Source organism: Sinohyriopsis cumingii, chromosome 1 (genome assembly GCF_028554795.1).
Source record: "Sinohyriopsis cumingii isolate HCF-2022 chromosome 1, ASM2855479v2, whole genome shotgun sequence".
Taxonomy (NCBI): Eukaryota; Metazoa; Mollusca; class Bivalvia; order Unionida; family Unionidae; genus Sinohyriopsis; species Sinohyriopsis cumingii.
The window spans coordinates 170,432,521-170,456,042 of NC_142961.1; the positions used below are offsets into that span (position 1 = coordinate 170,432,521).

A 23,522-nucleotide genomic window follows, 5' to 3' on the forward strand; every position below is an offset into this window, starting at 1 on the left:
TTGCAGCTGAATTCCTTTATTCCTTCTGAATTATATTTTATTATTTTATGTAAAAATGCTTCCAACATTTCATTAACTACTATATTATTTTTAGTTTGAAAAATACCATGCTACCTGAAGTTCAGATATGACAGGTCTACCTGAAGTATTAATCCTAAACTCTTATGAGGCAATAATTTTGCGTATACTTTGCGTTGAATTTTAATGTTTTCATTGCCTTGCAACCCAACATGCTTATTAGATCAAAGGTAGACCATTTCAAGCATTCGCTCTTTTTGGTCAGTCACCAATATCAGCTATGAGAGTTTGTGTAAGATAACCTGGTGAAAGTGATAATTTCAGGAATTTAGAAAAACATTCCAAGTTGTGAAAGTTACCTTTTCCATGAAAAATATATCTACAACTGATTAAAAGCAATGGTCAATTGGTTCTGATGAACATATAATCAATCCTAAATTTAAACCTATTTCCATCTCTAATCATAATGGAGAAAGAAAGTAATCATATTTCGTATTTGAAACGAACCTTTCATTTAGCTTTTTGGAAAGGAATTTTTTATATATATAGATTTAATAACTGACAAGACTTCAAGTTCCAGACCAGTTTTCAGGTCAAAAGTTAAGATGTATAAATCATATGACTGTTTTGATTAAAGACATAACTCAGTATAATCCTTGCTAATGATGCATGTTCTTTTCTTTGTTGAAGCTGAAGAATGTAAGGATGTGAAGTCAGACACAGAGCTGTCTAGTATGTATGGCTACACAACTCCAGAAAGCAAGAGACGAAAAATGAGAATATCACATGCATCCAGAAACAATTCTTTACATCTCTTCAGTGAAGAGGAAGTAGAGAAGTATGAGGAGGAAAGACCATCCAAATCACCTGTCAAATCTCATAAAAGACTTTTTGAGTCCTTACCAGATGTGAAAGTTGAAGGACCCTGTGTAGAAGAGGAAACAAGTGAGTGTGTAACAGAGGATCAAGAAAATGGTTTGAGATCTCCAAATAGAAACATATTTGCAGTGAAATCGCCAACAAAGAAACCAAGATTTAATTTGAATGCTCCAAAAGTGGAGGTCAGGAGCAGGTAACTATGCATTTCTTATAAAAGGTTTGATTTATAAAATATGGGGTGACAAAATCAATGAATGTGTTTATTTCAGTTCTGTTAATTATGGTCATCCCAATTTATTATACCTTCATGGATGGCAAAACAAAGATTCTTTAACTTTATATCTTTTTTTAGGATCCGGTCTAAAAATTCAAAAGTCACAAAATTATTATTTATACTTGATTGGTTGTGAAATGTTGCAACAAAATGTTTACAACTAGTAATCAGACCTAGTTTAGAGGGGGGAAAAATATTCATAAATGTTTTGTTCTTGTTAAGATGTATGATGCAGCTTGGTACATATTTATTAATATTGCCTGTCAATGCATTTAGAAAATCGTGTCAGAATATCCTGAATACATTAAGTTAATGAGGTTTTCACAATGCTGAAACAGTTTTACAACTATATAACTATCCCTATATTTATATTTATGGCTTATATCCTTGTTAATACAGTGTTTATGGAAAGAGGGCTTAGATCAAAATTAATTTTTGAACTCAGAATTATGTCAGTGATGACTGTATACTGATTGGAGCATTTGTTTTCAATAGAACTGGATATGAATACCAAATTAGTAGGATATTTGTCATTGTTAATAAAATAGTCAAATCTGTCATCTTTCGCTTACTTCATGTTTATTGATAAACCCCCACTCCCTGCCTAGCCACATTAAAAACCAGTCACCTCAGTCATTTAAATCTAATTAAATTAGATTGAGTAAATTTTTGTGATTCTGATTTTTAAAAAAAAGGTTATTTTCTGTTTATTTTCAAAGCTCAATTTGACCATAAGTAAACCTTGAATGGGGAACGTGGATGGCAAAGAAGGCCAGATACACAATTGCATAGGCCATCTCATAAAGGTATTGGAAAAGTAATTTGTTCGCAATCAAAATTGCATGGACATGTGGCAAATTTAATTTAAATTGGTTACATAGATCCAGCTGGTCTCGAGAATTTGCTTTATGTAGCAGACATTATGGATGGGACTGACTTTTGACGGACTCTAAAATGCACAATTTGGGCATTGGGATTTTCTGCTTAGCTATACAAAATATTATTGAGACTTATATAACAATTCTTTGAATAGAAACCCTTACACGGGTGTTGGCCTCATCTTAGATGTAACATGTACATTCCAAGAGGTGTGAAATTTCCATGTGGTTCTGTAAACAGTATAATGTAACCTCTCTAGGGCAATGTTACAGGAAACTGATTCCCTGCCCAGTCAATTTTGGGAGTAGACCATTCAGTTTCATGTATAAAAAGGGCTACTGAACAAACAATTCAGTCATTGTCAAGAAAGCATGGAAAGAAATGTATAATAATCCCAGTACAAATAAAAATATATGCCTATAACTTTGGCTTTTCACTAATGCACTAAAAAAATGTAGCAGGCTTTATTGAGCTAGAAAACTACTATCCCTTACAACTTTAATGGTTCTGTTCCAAAGTCATGTCAACTGAACCATCATAGTGATGTAAAGCTGATTTTTGCATTACTAAGAAGGAAATAATTATACAGATAGTCTCAGAGTTCAAGAGCTTGTCCATTTAAACATGTATGGTACCAATGGAAGGTACTTAAAAAAACATATGCGAGGGAACTTTGATTACTCATAGAGTTACTATGGAAACAATACAGAATTTTAATTATATTTATGGGTGACACTCCATATTATATGTGCCTTTGCTGGATGCCAGTTATATTTGACAAGAACAGCCCTAAGCACATTTGGTCATTCCAAAGCTACATAATGACTTCACAACTTAAATAAAACACCAAGTGTCAAAATATATTGGAGTTCACTTTCCAAGGTTAGATAATAGGTGGGTGGGTGGTGATAATAGTTTGCTGGACTAACTACTGACAAATGTCCAGGAACAGTTTGCATTATTTTTTTCTCCACCCTGGTTGATATGGCTTTGTCATTTTTTATACGACCTCTATTCTACACCTTTGCATCATCTTTCTTAGAGCACCTGAATGATAAGGAATAGAAATGGCTAAGTTGTGAGCAATACAGCTGTTCAGAATTTGTCAATCTGAGTTTGAATTTCAGTCTATTTAGCATGTTTAAAATTGTTCCCTTGTAAATTAATTCAATATTATGATGTAAACATTTTGCCTTGTTTGTTTCTTTTACAAAATGCTGCCAAACTCACTAGGTAAACAAACGAATATTTGTATACAAATTTTCTGTTTGAATATTTGCCAAAAAAGTTATTTTGATTCCACTGTTCAGGTATTCGTTTCAGTTCCAATATTTGACATGGTTGTGCCCTGTAATTGGCCTAAAATTATTTTTCATTAAGTGACATGATGTGCCATTTTTCATGATGTGACATGATGTGCCATAGAGAGGGCATTCATAGATTGTGTTTAGTTCTGCTTTAAATATTGTTTAAAGTTCAAATTAAAAATTGTAAGCCTTGTTAGACATTATTCAGGAAAAACTCCCCTTCTCCATAGGCTTTATTTTGGAACAGTTTGTTGTGTTCAGCCTTGAAAAGATACCTTCATAGACCAACTCTTGAGATGTTGTCGTGGAACGTGTTCAGGTTAATCATGTAAAATTTATGAGATTTCATGCACTTGGAGAGCAGTGATGCGCAAGAACTCCTGCAAATTAGTTTAAAGTTGTAGCACTTGTCATAAACTCTTCATTCAGGCTCAGTTAAAACAAAATATTTTGATTTTCTATAATAGTTTGAAATTAAGAACAGTTTACTTTTTCTTTCTTTCTTTCTTTCTTGTGAATTCCTTGATTTTTTTATGACTGAGAGGAGTTGTATAAATCAGGAACAATGCCTTTGTAAATGTATAATTCCTGTACAAAATGTCTTTGATAAAACGTATATTTTGCAGATTCTTTGCCTCCCCAATGCCTGCTGTACAGCCACAGGAAACAGAATCAGAGAAATCTTCATTAAAAACAAGCCAGTCTTCTCCAACACAACAGAATTCTTCCCCTAGTGTATTTTTCTGTAAAGGACCTGATTCTCTTAAGACAAAGGAACATATTAAAAAATCTCATAATCTGTTTTCTTCTAGTAAACCTGATAATAACTTTATAGGGTCAAAAGAAGAAACACACAACACAGAGATGGACACAGTTGTAAAAATTCCTGGAAACTCAGTTGGTGTTTTCAAGTTTTCCAATTCAGGTCGGAAAGCATCTGAATCTGGCAAATCAGCTTTTGATTGGTCAAAGTTTACGTTTTCTCGCAGTGCTAGTTCAGATAGTTTACCCAAACTGGGATCGAATCAGAACGTAAATAAACAATTTAAGAAAGTTGTTTCTGAGAGCAGTCTTGAACGTTTTGTGAAACCTTCCTCAGATCCTTCTAAACTGGATGTTGAAGTTCAAAGTGAGAGTAGCAGTCAGCTGAGCCAACCCTCATTTAGCCCCCATGCTTGTGCCAGTCAAGATAGTGATGTGTATAGTATAGACTCCTTTTGCATGTCCAAGACTCAGGAAACAGAGAGTGAAGAACTTAATTGGGATAACTTTGTGTCAAACGAAAGTATCAAAGGAAATGTTAAGAATGAAGGCAGTGATGATGAAGTTAAGGTTAGGGTCAAGGTTAAGAATGAGACCACTCTCAAGGACAGTGGGGCAGTTGAAACTGAGATTAACACAGACAGTGGATCTACAAGTGATCTGAGTGGAATGGAGTCTTCTCCAGAAAAAGAGGATGAATCTGAGGCCATAGAGATCATTGATCTTGTTGACTGTGATCATGATAACAGTCAGGATTGCCAGGATAATGGATTCAACAAATCAAAGGTATGAATGTTAAGAAATAGAAACCAAGCACAATGGAATTTGAGAAAAACATGCCTTGAAAAAATGTATCATTATGCCTATAATGCATGGTTTGTCTACCTGGGTCGCATGCTAAGGCAGATTTTGGTCCACCTTCAATTTGCAACCAAATTTTAAAAACAAATAAGACAGCCCTCAAATCATGTTGTTTTTACCTCCTTAGCAGAGTTATGGTGATGAAGCAAAACAGAGACACTGACTGATTAAACCAAAGATAGTTACACATTTCCTTACTTAAAACTTATTTATTAAACAACAACACCTTCCATAATCATATTAATATTTTTGTCATCATCATTAACACCACCATCAAGCAAACAATAGTTCATACATACATACATACATGTAGTCCCATGTAATTTCCAAAAACATGCCATAAAATATTTTCTTTGCATACATTATTCCACACAATGGTGTGAAGCGATGCAACTATTGTAGATAGAACTACGTGCAATCTCATTATTCCACATAGTGGTGTGAAGGGACATAACTCTGTATAGTATGGGGAATAGTATAGGATTTCATTATTCCACACAGTGGTGTGAACGGATATAATGGTAGTGTATGCAGCAAGAGGGTGAATTTTGAGTACTCCTACAGACAAGTACACTAATTTGTGTCAGCTGTCAGAAACATGGTGAATAAATCGAACAAAAATTCACATCGTCCTCTACTGCATGCCTATAACCTCAAGATGGCAACTACATCAATTTGTCACAGGGAAGTTCTGCTGAATACTCTTAGCATGAACTGTTTAATGTGTTGAGTTTGACTAATCAGATTTTTCATCTGCAAACTTATTCACTACACTAATTGGTTACACCCTTTAATGACAGTTTTTGACAGCAATCAGATCATTGTTTTAAAACATGACAATGATGAGTAGTGGGGTTTGATCAACCTGATGACTAGTGGGACATTTTTGTTCAAGAAATATGTAAGAAAATTAATTTTATCAAACCAATCTGTACTTTGTTATCTCCAGAATTTAGACTAGAACCCTGCAATTTCAGAAATGTACTTTTTGAAAAAATATCTTACTCAAACACAATACATACAAGTCATTCCACTATTGCTGTTATTGGTGTTAATTCCACATTTGAGTTATGACAGCTGATGTTATAAACAGTTACTTGTCATAATGACAACTATTCCATCCATGAACAATATCAGTGCAAATTCTAAGAGAAATATATAATGATATGTATATTGTTTGTTCGTTCCTTGTTCAACATGGAAATATTGCATATTTTCTGAGTTCTGCAAATACGCTTCTTTTCTTGACTTAACCAACAAAACCGATTGTTTGATACTTCATAGAATACTGTCATTGAATTCAATATCTGGAATTGAAAGAAATAATAATTCTGTCTGATCATTCATGTACTTGTTAAAAAATTATCAATTTATCTGAGTATTTTGTCCAGAAAATTCATGTACTTATAGTCATTGTTAGGGGTGAAATGATACAACTGTGCCTCATATCAATACAATTCATGATACACAGCCTGCGGTACAATACATATCGATACACATATCAACTTGATGGTCTTTCCGTCTTTGGAAGGTTGGTGGTTCCCTTTTATGTATGTTGACATACTGGTTGTATTTCCAGTATGTAGATTACAGATTGATATATATTTATCATATCATACATATGACAAGATAACAAAAATACTTTCAAACAGATTACTTGTTTGGTTGTCAGTTTCATTCAGCGTTATGGACCATTTAATGATGGCTCCATTTAACTCACTTTAGCCACCATGTCCTTTGTTTTGCAATGCATGAATGCTTTGAAAACATCTTATTACCAATTTAATGTTTCAATTAAACCAAGAAGACATTACAATGTTATCTTCAAAACAGAAGAAATAATAGTTTCCTCATGCCAAGAAAATCTCATAAAGAACAAATCCAGGCATAGGAATGAGGATGAATACCAACCAAATCTATTTCCTAGAGCTCAGAGATATCTTTGGATACATCTGCTCTAAAATTGGATATTTCACTAACATAAACTTTCTTGAATCAATAGTTAACTAACTATTATGCCTGATTTCTTATCAGTTCCATCAGTATTAGGAATTTCAGTCCATCAGTGCCATAGCTTGCTTGTGCAGACAGAGGTATTCATATAAATATCTTTTCATCTTATTTTAATTTTTTTTCATTCTTAGTATATCTTAACACTGATATGGATATATGGTTTTGTACTTTATGATCTGCAAGGCTAAATTGGTTGATAAAAAAATGGAAATTGCATTAAACTTTTGAATTGTCTGTATTTTAATTAGGTTCAGCATTCTGCCTTTTATGCATTTAATTTCAAAATACTGCTGAAAGGGGGATTGACTGTCATGCTGTGTATATTAAATGTACATCTCACTCACATTTAACACCATTTTTGGGCTCGAAATCACTCATTGGTATCTCCATTAACACTTTCCTAGCTTTGATAATCTTTAAAAGTTAATGTCATCATGACTATCATCAGCCAGTATTTGCTGAATATAATAACTCATTGGTATCTCCATTAACACTTTCCTAGCTTTGATAATCTTTAAAAGTTAATGTCATCATGACTATCATCAGCCAGTATTTGCTGAATATAATGAACCACATCGGTAATTAGACATTTTGAGTTTTCAAGGTAGCCCATATTTTAAACAAGCATTTGTAAAACTTCATTGATGGAAGGTTCAGACTACACCATAATGCTTATTCCAGGGCACAATGTGCCAATCAGATTTAGTTTAACAACCATTCATGTCATGTCTGAAGAACCCACTTGTGTAAATGGTTGCCTACCCCCAAAACAGGTGTTGCGACAAGAACAGTTAAATAAAAATTGTATCAGTCGCCGAGCACATTTTCATTTGCATGACTTTCAAATAATTTGTGGGAGTTCTTGTGCATCACTGTTTTCCAGGTGTGCAAATTTGTACAAATTTTGCACAATTCATGCAATCACACACCCTTACAGCATCTCTGTTTAAGTGCTTTACATATCAGTTAATGACTTTTGCACAAAGTTTCGCTGTTGTTTTGCCAATAGTTCCTGTTTGTCGCACAGGGAATAAGCAACATTCATTTCTGATTGGTGTTTATTGTTTACCTGGAACGGAACAAGCAATAGCCATCAATAAGAGTTCAATTTAACATGTTTCACCGTGTGACACACTGGTAGTTTAGTTTTCAAACTGACTGAAGTAGGGAAGAAACGATTCAACAAAGAAACTTCACATAAAAGTGGTTATTAAAAGATGAGTAAAGTACTTCTTATATGCTGAACATGCTGTTAGCTCAAGATAATTAGCATCAGACATGATTTTTCTCCATTTTAAAGCGGAATTCCGCTTTTCTCCTGACTTGAATCAGATTTTTCTTGATATAATCCGTTTTTTTATCATATTCGATCTGGTTTTTCAAAAACAGTCTGTTCAGTCCCATCCCACAATGACCCATGTAATGTATTCGTTTCATATATTAGTTAGCCCATGACTCACGTAAAGAGTATTCTGATTGGTCAAAAGTTTAAATTCATCCAATGAATTGTCTTGTATTGGAAACTGATGGCAATGGAAAGAAGAAGCATGCTTGATGCAAAAAAATGGTGTCCCAATTTGTTGACAGAGACCATGACATGAGAAGTTTCGATAAAGGTTTTAAAAAAATGTATGGAAATGGGAATGACTTGAGTGAAAAGTCAACGGAAATTTAGTTCGTCAGTTTATAAGAAACCTGAACGCTAGAGGACTGGTATTTTCTGACCTCTGCTCTACATCAATTGCGGTTGGAAGATTTTGGAATGGCACCTACAAAATAAGCTGCATACGGGAAAATTGAGGTTCAGAAGGCATCTGGAAAAGTGCAATTAATTACTATAAGAAGAAAGATTTCTTGCACGAGAGAACAGATGCAGCTGTCAGAATATGTGCACTGCATGTTGCCAATACAAGCACAGGCTTGCAAGGAAAAGGGCTGTCATTGAGAAGGAAAAGAAACGATTGCACATTGAGCCAAAAAAGTCAGTCAAAAAGGAAAGCTAAACAAATCTTTGCCAAAGCGCAAAAAGAGCTCAACTGGAATATCAACAAGTTGTGTAAATTGGAAAAAAAGACAAGTGAATGTATAGGATTATTTGTACATAGTTGATGTACTTGGGTGTTTATTTTACAGATTTGTTATGAAAAGAGAAGTATAATATATATGCTGAAAAAACTGAGAAATTATTTTGACTTAATTACGATGTGAACACTGACATGCACATGAAATAACTTAAGCACCAATAGTATTGGAGAACAAATTCATGTGACAATAAATATTGTGAAATTTTTCAAGTCAGTATGAAATTATTTGGAAGTTTGTTAGTTTTTCAGATGATCATTTTGTTATATATTATGATCATAAGTTGCACCAGGAGCAGTTTTTTATGAATGTAAAATGCATTTTTGCCCAAGGTTTTCAGCCCCCTGGACCCCCAGATCGGGGGTGCTGCCCCTTGAGACCCTGTTGGGGGAGGACTCACCCCCAAACCCCCCTTTCAGATTTTCAGCTTTTTGGGGGGAATATCAAAACCATATCTGCAGAATCTGTAGAATGGATTTGGCAGATTACAAACTATGTCAGTTTGTTTTAATTTGTTGCTGGCGAGCAAGTATTCTTAATAATCTTTTTTGTTCTTACTAATAAAAACGAGTGCCTGTGACTGCAAATGCTGCTTCAGATAATTCCCAATATAAACTTTAACAAGGCAAACTAATAGTAATTATTCATGAGTGCTGAAGGCTAAATTAACTTGCATACGGCAAGTATTGTTTTGTAACAATTCTCCATCTCTTGTATCAATTGTAAGAACAAAAGTATTGATGCATTGATATATCGATGAATCGTTTCACCCATATTCATTGTTTATGTGCACTTAGCAAGTTATTGCTGGTTGGATGTGGTCTTGGTAAACTAATTTGCCTTATAGTCTTGCTTACCAACAACTTTCACGATAAAGTATCAGTGTTCATTTTTTGTTTGTAAACCTATATCGGTCAGTTCATGTTGCACATATGCTGCCGCTGGTGATAAGTGTGAACCAGCCCTAAATGACATAATCTCTCCTTAAATTTTCCAAAGTCTAGGCAAAGTACATGATTCATATGTTGCCTTATCTGTTCATTAAAGCCTGGAAAGTTGTCACTAGAAACTTATGTATGAAAATGACTAAGATGATACTAGTGTTCACATATTGAGGATTGGAGCCAGCAATAATGTGAATATTGCTTCACAATGTAAAGATTCTCTTTCATATCTGAATGTATCACTGAAGTGATATACAGCTATCAGATTATCTTTCATAACCGAATGTATCACTGAAATGTTATACATCTGTCAGATTATCTTTCATAACCGAATGTATCACTGAAGTGATATACATCTATCAGATTATCTTTCATAACCGAATGTATCACTGAAATTATATACATCTATCAGATTATCTTTCATAACCGAATGTATCACTGAAGTGATATACATCTATCAGATTATCTTTCATAACTGAATGTATCACTGAAGTGATATACATCTCTCAGATTATCTTTCATAGCCAAATGTATCACTGAAGTGATATACATCTATCAGATTATCTTTCATAATTGAATGTATCACTGAAGTGATATACATCAGATTATCTTTCATAACCGAATGTATCACTGAAGTGATATACATCTATCAGATTATCTTTCATAACCAAATGTATCACTGAAGTGATATACATGTACATCTATCAGATTATCTTTCATAACCGAATGTATCACTGAAATGATATCCATCTGTCAGATTATCTTTTGTCCAAAAGTCTCAAAGATACATTCAGTACAAATAAAGAGATGATTGCCCAGTATATGTAAATGAGTCAGACCACTTAGTCTTATTAAAAATATAACTATGGAACACCATTTTTTGTTGTAATAATACACTAGCTAGAAGACTAAACTGGCTGCATCCTAAAGGATGTTATGAAAGGAAAATCAGTCACTGGTTAAATGTGAGAAGACAAAAACTTGTGAAACTTGTGTGCTTACCACTTTATCACAAATGTCAACCCAGGTTAGCTTCCTGGAAAATAGAAAACAAAGATAATAACCTTTAGAACTTTGTATCACACACAGACTAATCTTTGACTAAGAATATCAAGGAAAATAATACTCTGTAATCACCATTTATGTAGCTTATTTATGGAGTTTTATTTCTGCCTATTGACAGCACCTTAATAATACATTTAATAATATGGGTAATCAAGTCAGTTTCATGATATGAAGGACGTCTACTCAAACACCAGTTTTATGAGTATGGGTTAAACTTTCCTTAGTATTTGATCCAATTGGAATGCTTTAAATTAAGGTACTTGGTGTTAGAAAATATTTTTTTCAGCAGAAAACTATTAAACAGTTTGAAACAGTTTGAAAATGTGGTGTCAGAAAATTGGAGGGACTATTTAGAATAACTTTGACGTGCATGCTATACCAGAACTAACCAGTGATAATGAGTGACAGTTGCCACAAGTACAGTAACTTGTGACTGCAGATTGGAACTGTTAAAATTAAGTCCATGGCATCGTAAGTAACAACAAAATAGGCATCGTTTATTTGGTAATCAATTGCTGGTGCTTACGCATAAACACACTGTCGAACATGGTTTCTTTGAAGTATGTCCGAAGGGCAGTCCTTTTCACAAGATCAATGCAAGGATAAGGATTATGTTCATTAGTCACACCGGCTTTATCGTTTGCGTACTTAAATCAAAACTTTAGCTATTTTGCAATTTAGCCAGAACTGACCAGAATATGCAAAAGGGGCTTGTCATGGGGGAATAATAAGGTGTATCACAGGAAGAAAAGGCACGTCAAATGGGCGGTCACACAATGGGGCGGGGGGGGGGGTCAATAGTCCCCCCCCCCCGTTCTATTGTCAGATAGTTAATGTGAAACTTTGACCTCTTTTTTTTTAATCGCTGCTTTTTAAACTGCCCAAGGAATAGTTTTATATCAGTTACAGTTTTTACAGATTACAGTTTATGCATACTATATGTATACAATGCATTTTTTTTATATTTTTAATTTTTATAAGATTACTGAAAATTGTGTTTCCTCGAAACACAACCGGTTTAGAATCTTATTTTTAGCAAAGTTTCCATTTGATTAAAATCAAATCTAAATTTCACCTAGGACAGTGGTAATTTGATTTAGATTGTGCCGTGTTAAGGTATGTATGTCAACATCTTGAAAATACATTTACTCTTTCACCAGCGCAATCAAAGTTTCCTCAGGCAAACAATTTTTGTTTCGACAAGCCTGACGGGCACCTCATTTTGAATACAGGATGGGCCGGAACTAAAACCAGAAGCGGCCCAGGGTGTCGGGCTATCAGGTTTGTTTTTAGCACTGCTGTTTTTAGATAAAAGATGTGGATTGATTGTTGCATTTTGTGGTCACTTACTCGTCCTTCTGCCTGTTTTCGTAACTCACACATTTAACACTTTTCCTAGGATCTAAAATGTCCAAAGGTATGTCTGGAACAGTGCCAACTTTTAGTCTAGGCCTAGCATTTGCGTATCTTTGAGCTGCTATTTTTTCATGATCCCTCTCTTAACATTCCTTTGAGAAATGTAACGAGCACATAGTGCTGTATGGTGTTGCTTTGAAATCGACTCGTTTGTAATAATGTACCCATTCTTTCATTATGCCTTTATCTTTCGGGAAAGATTTTTTTTTTTATGTCAACAGGCTTTTCTTAATGTTCTATTACACCCGTAAGCAATGCAAAACGGTATTGTCTTTTACTCTGGCAACTCCCACTTGGGCTGCTGGAGTCGCTACTATGACGTCACATCCCGAAAGTAACCGAATAGGCGCGGAAATTTTGCATAAGAGGTCACGGAAATTCAGCTCCTAGAAGATAGGCCAATATTTAAATATTGGCATTACGGTCGCAGATGATACTTCAGAATAAGGTTTTCTGCTATAGTACTTTTATTATTATTCTATATTTTCATTGGTTTCTGGTCTCCTTTAAGTCATTTTCCTCCATTTATCATAATTAAAATCTAAGTGGTCTGATTTCATTTCTTTAGACTTGTAGAAAAAATCAGTTGAAATTCATGACATTTTAAGCCTATCAAAATCAAAATTGTCTTGTATCACTTTATGTACTATTGAAAGATAATTAGATAAAAAGAAAACATATTAGTTGTGTATGAGTTATTATCAGTCGATAATTTATAAAGGTGTTTTGTACTTCAGCTTTTGTCAATTTTTGATTGTTTCATCAAGTAGGAGTGAAGTCAAAACTATACATGTACTCAGAAAGTCACATGTATTTTAGATGATTGGGTAATACAGTTCTTATTATGAATTAAATGTGATCTTTTTCAGTATATGCTGTTTTAAGACTGAAAAGATCTTTAATAAAACTTCAAAGATGTTTTGCAATGATTCTTTAAAAATTATATATTGGCACAGCCATCAATCTGATGGATATTTGTTTCGATAAGCTTAAAATGTTCTGTTGAAAATGTGCCAGTGCAGTATACATTTTTATATATGGCCTTACTCATATCTACAAATTTTGATTCAGAGTGCTGATTGTTTTTTTAAAGAAAACCCTCCCATGTGTTTTCGGTGTTACCTACTTTTTCCACATAATCTTTGAAAAGATTAAGATTATAGTTAATCCGAAAGCACATAAATATTAGATAAATTCAGCTTTGAATATTTGACCACATCATTGAGCCAATAATTGGCCTAATCATCACTTGTCATTTCAGTCATTTTGTTTAATTTAAATTCCAGGAAATAGGAACATCTACCAAAGTCTACGGTCCCAGTTATGGATGGCTGTTCTCATGGAATTCAGGCATATAAGTTGTACTTTTGTAACAAGTCTGCTTTGTAAACAAATATTTTTTATGTCCCATGTTTTATACATGCAAAGCACCAATTTTATTAATGATTTTATTTGCTGAAGTCTTGCTTAACATTTTATATGCCTGCCATAAATGATGACAGCCCATCAATTCATCTGTCCAACCATTACAATAACTTAGTTGTCCACACTCTGTTCTAATCATACTTTTTGAATAGCTTTCACTTAATTTAAAGAAGACCCTTATACAAGTTTGGACTCAAAAGCTCAAATGTCAAGGTTATTGACAAAGAGGAATACAGTTTCTGCACAGTATCTCCAGTTGCTCATCATCCATGGTTACCCGGATAGCCAGGCCAAGTGGTCTAAGGCCCTGGATGGCCATGTGGTCTAAGGCCTTGGATGGCCATGTGGTCTAAGGCACTTGCCTTTACAAAACGCTGACATCTAACCTGTGTTTGTGGGAGTTCAAGAATTGGGCTTAGCCAAAAACGGTATCATGTGAGAAAGCATGCCAGTAGCTTCCTATGGAATGATGGTTCTTCTTAGCATTATCCTGGTTTCTTCCTCCACCAGATAAACAGGCTGCCATGTATTGTCTATTATGTGCTGAGAAATGGGATTAAACCCACAAAGTCAAATCATGCACAGTAATAAGACTTTGCAGATAGTTTTCACTTGGGATAAGGAAGAAAATTATTGAATTCAGGGTCAAAGATCAAGATCACAATGTCTGAAAGTAGTAAAATAGTTTTTACAGAATACCTTCATTTCTCCGTAATCTACAGTTACCAAACATGGATAGCTTGTGCTTAGAATACGGAAGAACCCATTGATTTTGGAGTCAAAATGTCTGAGGTCAAGGTCGTGGGTTCACAGATTAAAATTAGTTTCAGCACAATAACATTTGTTCTGTACAACTTTAGAGATGCTGCCAGGGCATGCTTGTGCACAAATTGTGCAAAATATATACAAATTCACTTTCATATAAAGCAGTGAGAATTCCCACAAATTTGTTCAAAGTTGCCTATATAAAAATGTACTCTGCACAGTATGCAAGTTTTTTTTAGCTGTGAATACTTAAAGTGGTTCTCATGATGAAAGTCAGGCCACCAGTAGAGGTCTTGTGGCACTTGTCAAGAAATATTATTTTTACTGTTTACACAGTGCTTCAGCTTGACACAGATTGTTAAATTAAATTTCATTGGTAAAGTGGACTCTGGAACAGATATTCTGTTGTTTTAACCTTGTATTCATCAGGTGAGTTTTACAAATGCTTGTTTAAAAAATGGGCTCGCTAGAAATCAGATGACAATTTCATTCACAGGGTTCCCATGCTATAGGAAAGAAGTCGGGAGAAAGGATAATTTTTTTCTGACCTTGAAAAGTCTTTGAATTTCGCAAATATTGATGAAAGTCAGGAAAAACTCTGGAATTTTCCGCCACCACTTGACGCCCGAAACAATTGCGTAATTGATCTTGAGTTAAATTTATTGAGTTCTAACCAGAATATTCGGAGGGTGCAGTATGGATCATTTGGTTGCTTGCAAAAGACATATATGCTGAGTCAATCCAAACACCCAATGGATTAGATTCATCTAGTAGACTTTTATTTTCAAAGTCAGCTCGATACCCATATCTTTCCTTTCATGGAAGGTATGAAAACCAGTCTATCATCACAAGAGGCCAATATGGTGGTGAGATTTGCAAATGGCAAGTACTGTGTCAGGTTTCATCTATGCCATAGTTTCATCTTGTCTGTCAGCAGATTAATAACATAACGATTATAATACCATTTCTGAGGAAAAAATCCTTTTCCTATTGATTTCATGCAGGTATGAGTCAATATAACATAAGTTTAAATTTTCTAGGCCCACTGGTAAGTGACTACCATATGTCGCTACAGCATGGTTGTGGCAGATTTCAAATTTGCGATATGCAGATGCAATGATCCACACACCCCAACCTAAATGTCCAAATATGAAAAATGGGGTGGGAATATTCGGAGGAAACTGTGATTATAAAACGGACTGCTATTTGTCTTAAGCCAAATTTGTAGTCCAAATTGTTGAATCTCAGAGCTGAAATGAGAAATTGTCGTCCCTTGTATTATATATTAAAAACGATACGAGCCCCTGTATCAGTACAGGTTTGGGGACTAGTTTAACAAATTACAAGAAGACAAGATGATTTTGCAGAAAATTCAGTCCTTTATACTAAAGTATATAGTTTTGAAGGTCTTTTGTCAAAATTTAAATCATCCCTTTTGAAAATGTTTTTTAAATGATGGATTTTTAACCAGATTGTCTTAAGGAGATTAGGTTGTTTGAAAAATCTTGTTTGGGATTTTATTGGCATATAAATTCAGGTTAAACTCTTCGTTACAGGATGAGATTCTAATTATTTGCGTTTATTGTTTTGTTTTATACTGTAAAAAGTCAAGATATATACACATGTATATATATAAATACGTACATATATATATATATATATATATATATATATATATATATATATATATATATATATATATATATATATATATATATTCTTAAGAATTAAAGGTTTGAAAGGAAACAAACAATAATTTATGTTGTTCCCACTTAGCAACATAATGCAGCAAAATAAAGTTAGAATTTTCATTCTGTACATTGAAATGACTTTACATGCCAATTTATAGGAATATAATCAAGCTTGTTTCGTGTGATACATTTTGTGGTTTTGTACATGATCATCTTTTCTGACTTCGATGTTTTTGGAGAGCCTTGAAAGAGAAACATCTTTAGATTTAGAAAATGCATGTTTTATAGTTAAAAGGTTCTTTATTTCCATTCAGTAAAAAAAAGTAATATCATCCTGAAAATGACCTGGAAATTTATCTGGGAACCATGCATTCAGCAATTAATTTACTGGCTGATGTTAGCAATGATGACAATGATTTTGAAATTTTTCAGAAAATGAAAATATGGTGGTCAGCTCCAAAGTCAGGGGTATTTAGAAATGGAGAAAATGAAGCCTTGATTAAAATGCAGACAATTTAAAAGTAGTGTGCAATATTCATTTTTTATCCCAAACAATTCAGCCCTGAGGGATTATGTGCTACAAAACTATTAAGAACTTTTAGGGTTAAGGTAAAATAAATAAATAAGAATCGAAATGATCATTAAAAAAGGAAAATACCTCAGTCTGTACAATCAGACTATGGTATTGCTGAACTTAACTCTGTTACAGCATTATAGAACAGATAAGAAATCTGGCATAGTGGTTGGCAATACACTGATTCAAGAAAGTGAAACTGGCTGATTTCATGTTAGTTTATTTTAGAGCAGAGATATCCAAGAGACAGAGAGCTGTGGAAAATTGTACATAACAAGGATAAAAAAGTTTTTCAACTTGTTCAAGCTTGCTAAAGCTAGCTATGTGTGTACACCATCTGACAGCAGACTCTAAAAGGGGGGTTCTCAGCACATAACAATATATTCATACACAAATAAGGAACAGATTAAGCTCTGAAATTATCAACAGATTAATGTTTATACAACAAGAGGTGACATCTTTTGACGATTTTGATTTTGGTTGAGCCCTAACACAGTGGGGCATGTCATAAGGGATATATTTAAGTATTAGGTAAACAGTAAAATTTTGGCTAATGGTCGTTTCCACACCACCACCACTCCCCCCCCACCTCTTATTTGGTGATGGACTACTCTTTAGATAAATCATGGCAGAATCTGTGCATTATATTATGGATTGCCTGCCCATGGGGTAGGGAAAAAAAAGCTAATGATTTTGGGTAAAAGGACATGGTCACAGACTGAAGGAAGATAAATGTTTCTGCACAGTGACATCACAGACCTGGCCCAAACTTTGTGGATGGTCTATGTTTAGGGTAAGGAAGAAGCTTATTGATTTGGAGGGCAAAGATCCAGATCACATTGACTGAAAGAGGAAGAAAGGTTTCTGTGTGAAAGTTTAAATTATCTGTGTAGTGGACTATTAAACATGGGGCTTTCTCTTGCTAACTGTCATGCTTTTTATTAAGTAATAGCTGTTGTACTTAAATTTTATTACATATCTAATTAATCTTAATTGGTTTATGTGGCATTCCATACATTTTCTTCCTATTTGCTATTGCACACAGACTGGAAATATTGAAATATATTCTTTGTGTCTTGACCTTGGTATTTATATTGCACATGCAGACTGGAAATATTGAAATCTATTCTTTGTGTCCTGACCTTGGTATTCATAATGTACCAAAATCAAACATATATATTTCCAGTTTGTCTTCAAATATTTTCTCACTGGACTGGTAATAGAATATTTGGGATATGTAAAAGGAAGATTATGTGATTAAAGCAAAATCAGTCTTTTTTCTGAGCAGGGCAGGAAAACTATTTAACATGGAATTCGAGTATATTTCTGATGGTTTCACCATATTTCCATGCCATGTGAAACACATTTTTTTCTTCTGACTCCGAATAAATATCATTGTAGATATATGTATTTGTATCAGCAACATTATGGGTGCTATCCAATGTTTGCAGTCACCATATACCGTATGGTGTTTTTTTCTCCATTGAGTATTGTGATTTAGTCTGAAAGCAGGATTTTAAATTTTTATGTGCAGGTTATGTTTTAGTGATTGCAGATTGAGGGAGCAAGCATTCTCTTCTCAGTGTACATGGAACTACTCTTGACTGCAGTTTATTCTCAAAAGGGAAGGTCCGAATAGCTCACTTTGCATTCACAAGTGGGGTAAACCATGAAATACAATTTGTGCAATCAAATTATATCATTAAATGAACAAGCCATGTTGTTTGATTTGAGAAAAAAAGGCACAGTAGTGTTAATCTGAAAAGTTGACTCAGATTGGAAACAATATCCACTGCCTTATCAACTGTGAGTTTAATGGTTACTGTTTGTATTGAACAGTCCTTGGTAAAAATATACTACACCTATTGGGATTTTGTGTATTGTGGCCACAGATCATGTTTAAGGGGGGGGGAACGATTTCATTAAGACAGTTGTTGAATGAATCTTCATTGCTACCAAAGAAGCATCATAATTTCAAATTGTCCTATGAACTTGTTCAGTCAGAGCAGACTTGATAATAATTCTATCTTGTATTGCAATATTTAATGCCTTTACATTACTTCTTGAAATATAGCATACAGGTACATGAAATTAACAATAGTTATGTATTTCTTTACAGGTACATGTAATTAACAATAGTTATGTATTTACAGGTACATGTAATTAACAATAGTTATGTATTTCTTTACAGGTACATGAAATTAACAATAGTTTTGTATTTCTTTACAGGTTACATCAGCAAGATCTACTTTGACAAAAGGTAGTTATTATTATTTTTGGATCACATTGGCATCAAATTTGAATAATGAGTTGCAGTAAACAAAATACTCATAATGTTGTCCAAGGGAGCCATAGAATGTACTTTATTGAAAAGAAGTACATGATAAATATCATTCATCTAATGAAATAGGATCCACAAAATCAAGCCAAGAAATTGACTAAATTCATGAAATATAAAGGATGGACCTAAATCAGATATTTATAACTGTACCATTATTTCATCATTAAATCCCTTATGTATTCTGAAAGTATCCCCCATGTTTTAGCTTACCTGGCCACAAGGCCAAATGAGCTTATTGTATGGCGCAGTGTTCAATATCCATTCTCCACTGTCCCTCTGTCAGCATTTACCTGTTACTACTCAGGAGGCCATGATTTTTATCTGACCTTGATAAAATCTGGAATATTTGCTTATATCATCAAGACGGCTGACCACTTTTGATAATGAGCATGATTCACGTACGTTAATTAGGTTTTATGTTGCATCTGATTGACTGAGCTTGTTACAACTTGAAGGCCATATTTCTGATCTGATTTTCATCAAACTACATGCTTTCTATATATGCTTCTATCATCTAGATTTTGTAAAAGTTTGATAACTACGTGTACCAAAAGGGTTGTTTCTGGGTTATGTGAATGCAGAATTAACACATTTTGCATAACCTCAGTTCAGATGAAATCACTTTTCATGCCAGAATAATCACTTGTAAGTCATTTGGTTTATTTCTCACTTGATTTTGATCAAACTTGCAACCTAGGCTTAGCACAAGTTAAGTCATGAGCTAGATATATGCTTTTAAATAAGGTGGTCTGATTGGTTCAGCTTGCTACTACTCTGGAGACTGTATTTTTGTTTTGATTGGTTAACCTTGTTACCACTTTAGAGACTATTTTGGATCTGATTGGTTGAGCACTCTGGAGACTATTATTTTATTTGATTTTGAGTAAACATGGTAAATAGACTTAAATCTTCAAGAGGTGTAATGGGTTTAGATGTGACTAAGAATTGTGTATATTTATGAAATACGCTGCAGCAAGAAATAGATCTCAAATCACATGTAACATAATCATTTCTTCCTGTAAAATTCCCGTCTTCTCTCTAAACGAAAGCAAGGGAAGTAACCCATCTTATTAGCTATTGAGAATCACATATTTGTTCTCTTGCAAATAATGATGCAAACCAAAGTACAGCAGTAAATTTTACAATGCAAGACACATCTATTTAAACAAAATGATTTGTAAAATTACCAAAATATTACTCCACTCAGGTTCATTTAATTGTATGTGTGATTTGGATTTTTAACATATCTTTAACAATTTTTCAGTCATATCGCTACATTGTCTGCAGTGTGGCAGTTTTTAGTGATGTCTAGCACTGAGGTATCATGCCGCAGACATGTAGCATAATGTCCCACCCAGTCACATTATCCTGACACCAGGCCAACCAATCCTAGCACTAACCTCTGAGCTCCAAGCGAAGTACCTGTTAGTACCCTTCTTATAAGTCTTTTGGTATGACTCAGCCGCAGTTCGAACCCGCAACCTCCTGCATCCGAGGCAGGATTAAAATCAGTAATTTTTATTTTTTGACTGAAGAAAAATGAATAGAAATATGATAGAAAATTCCCATCTTATGGCTAGCATTAACTATAAGCAGTGTTGTAATTAAGGACCAGAATATTTTTCACAGTTATAGACATCTGATTGCATGTGCTGTTTTCTTTCCCATCTAATACTGATATGTGTGGTGAACTAGAGTTTGACTGTTATATCGCCATGTTAAAGTGCCAGAAACACTTGCCATTTACTTGTTATCATATGTACTTTGCATTATTATATGGTATTTAATAAATTCAATGACATTATTCACTTTAAAAAGAAATATTTTTACCTTTTAAGATACAAAAAAAATACATCACTGTGTTTTTCACCAGAAGCTTTAACTTTCACTTGAAAGATCTTGGATGACTTGGATTAGTAATAATGCCTACATCTTGAAAAAGAATTTTTATTGGACCATAGTAAAATAGGTACAATAAAACAAAATTTGATAGATAGTTTACATAACCTTTAGTATGTACTTACAATATCACATAAGCCCGCTTAGTGAAAAGATTTTCTCAGGTTAGGTAAGGCATGTGAGAAAGATGAGGCCCACATGAACCTCTTATTTCAAATGGAGGTGGGGTACCACTTCGGTGGCCTAAGTGGTTAGAGTATTAGTCTAGGATGCATTAGGTCATGGGTTCAAACTCTGGCAGAGTTATACAAAGACTTATAAAAATGGTACCAGCAGCCACCTCGCTAGGCACTCAGCATTAAGAGCTTAGTCTTAGGACTGGTCGGCCTGGTGTCAGGGTAATGTGACTGGGTGGGACATCATGCTACATGTCTGTGGTATGATGGCCCAGTGCTAGACATCACTATAAACTGTCACACTGCAGATTTCATAGTGATATGACTAAACATTTTTAAAGCTATGTTAAAAATCCAAATCCAAATGACACACACTCACATACTCAAATTGAGGTGGGAATTCCCATGATCCCTTATAAATTTTCAGTTTAAGATAAAACCCTGGATCCTTGACCATACCCACTTTATAAAAGGTAATATGTTATAATGAGGGGTCTTATAGTGAGGGAGTGCTGTATTTAATGTGGTAGATCAGTTCACGAAATGGGCAAGTGTCTCAGCCATACACAATTAGTAGCATTGTGCCTTATTTTCTTTCCATTCTGTTTTTGAGTCAGAAGATGTATAGTTATCAAAATTTTTAAGTTCAAAATCTCTCTGTCTCTCTCTCTCTCTCTCTATATATATATATATATATATATATATATATATATATATATATATATATATATATATATATATATATATATATATATGTGTGTGTGTGTGTGTGTGTTCCCATGTGCAAAATTATTGCATGAATTATGCAGATTAGATAGATATTAGACATGACTTATGACTTGCTTTCATTATGTGTATTATTGATGCAGAAATAAAAGCAAGATGAATATGTTAGCAGTAAAAGTTAGAAGTCTTCCCAGCTTTGTCCATTATCATGTAGATTTCTATTTACTACCTGTGTACAGTTGACAATGTCACTCCATCTAATTCTTGAACAAATACTGGAGTTAGCGATATTTTTAGGTATCATGCTTACCTGTGTGATTTAGTTGCCAATGTCCCTCTAGGTGTGTATTGAACAGACATGACTGTTATAACGGTATATTTAGCTACAGTACTCTACTGTGTAACTCCTTCAGTTGGCATTCCCTCCATATTGGAGAAAGCCACATTTTAGTACTGTATTTCCTATATATAATCAGCTCATACTACTGCGCTACAAACAGCATACCCAGTGATGCATAATGCACTTGCCTGGCTTTTTAATCACAGACCAGCAGCTGCACACTACGAGTCCACAGATCCAGGTCTACATTATTGGCAGTCTTTAGATCCAGGTCTACATTATTGGCAGCCTTTAGATCCAGGTCTACATTACTGGCAGTCTTTAGATCCAGGTCTATGTTATTGGCAGTCTTTAGATCCAGGTCTATGTTATTGGCAGTCTTTAGATCCAGGTCTACATTATTGGCAGTCTTTAGATCCAGGTCTATGTTATTGGCAGTCTTTAGATCCAGGTCTACATTATTGGCAGTCTTTAGATCCAAGTATACATTATTGGCAGTCTTTAGATCTAGGTCTACATTATTGGCAGTCTTTAGATCCAGGTCTACATTATTGGCAGTCTTTAGATCCAGGTCTATGTTATTGGCAGTCTTTAGATCCAGGTCTACATTATTGGCAGTCTTTAGATCCAAGTATACATTATTGGCAGTCTTTAGATCTAGGTCTACATTATTGGCAGTCTTTAGATCCAGGTCTACATTATTGGCAGTCTTTAGATCCAGGTCTATGTTATTGGCAGTCTTTAGATCCAGGTCTACATTATTGGCAGTCTTTAGATCCAGGTCTACATTATTGGCAGTCTTTAGATCCAGGTCTACATTATTGGCAGCCTTTAGATCCAAGTCAGCATAATTGGTGGTCATGTGTTTTACTATCCTGGGAAATAAGGCATGGTATTACTCTGACATGATTAATATCAACCATCACTGACAACCTGGGGACAGTTGAGTCCTAATATGGAACTTTTGGTGGGAAATCTGAACCCCAGAGGGGGGTGGGTGTGTGTGTGTGTGTGTGTGTGTGTGTGTGTGTGTGTGTGTGTGTGTGTGTGTGTGTGTGTGTGTGTGTGTGTGTGCGTGCGTGCGT

General features: G+C 34.4%; 1 protein-coding gene across 3 annotated transcripts in view; it reads left to right on the forward strand.

Moving 5' to 3' along the window:
- Positions 1-23,522, forward strand: part of LOC149808373 (uncharacterized) — a 59,625-nt gene that overhangs the window by 28,386 nt on the left and 7,717 nt on the right. For all 3 annotated transcript variants that reach the window (XM_089976321.1, XM_089976329.1, XM_089976339.1), the window contains exons 9-11: positions 709-1,090; positions 3,984-4,905; positions 19,185-19,215. In XM_089976321.1, the coding sequence (XP_089832447.1) occupies positions 709-1,090; positions 3,984-4,905; positions 19,185-19,215 (1,335 nt within the window). The remainder of the gene's footprint in view (positions 1-708; positions 1,091-3,983; positions 4,906-19,184; positions 19,216-23,522) is intronic.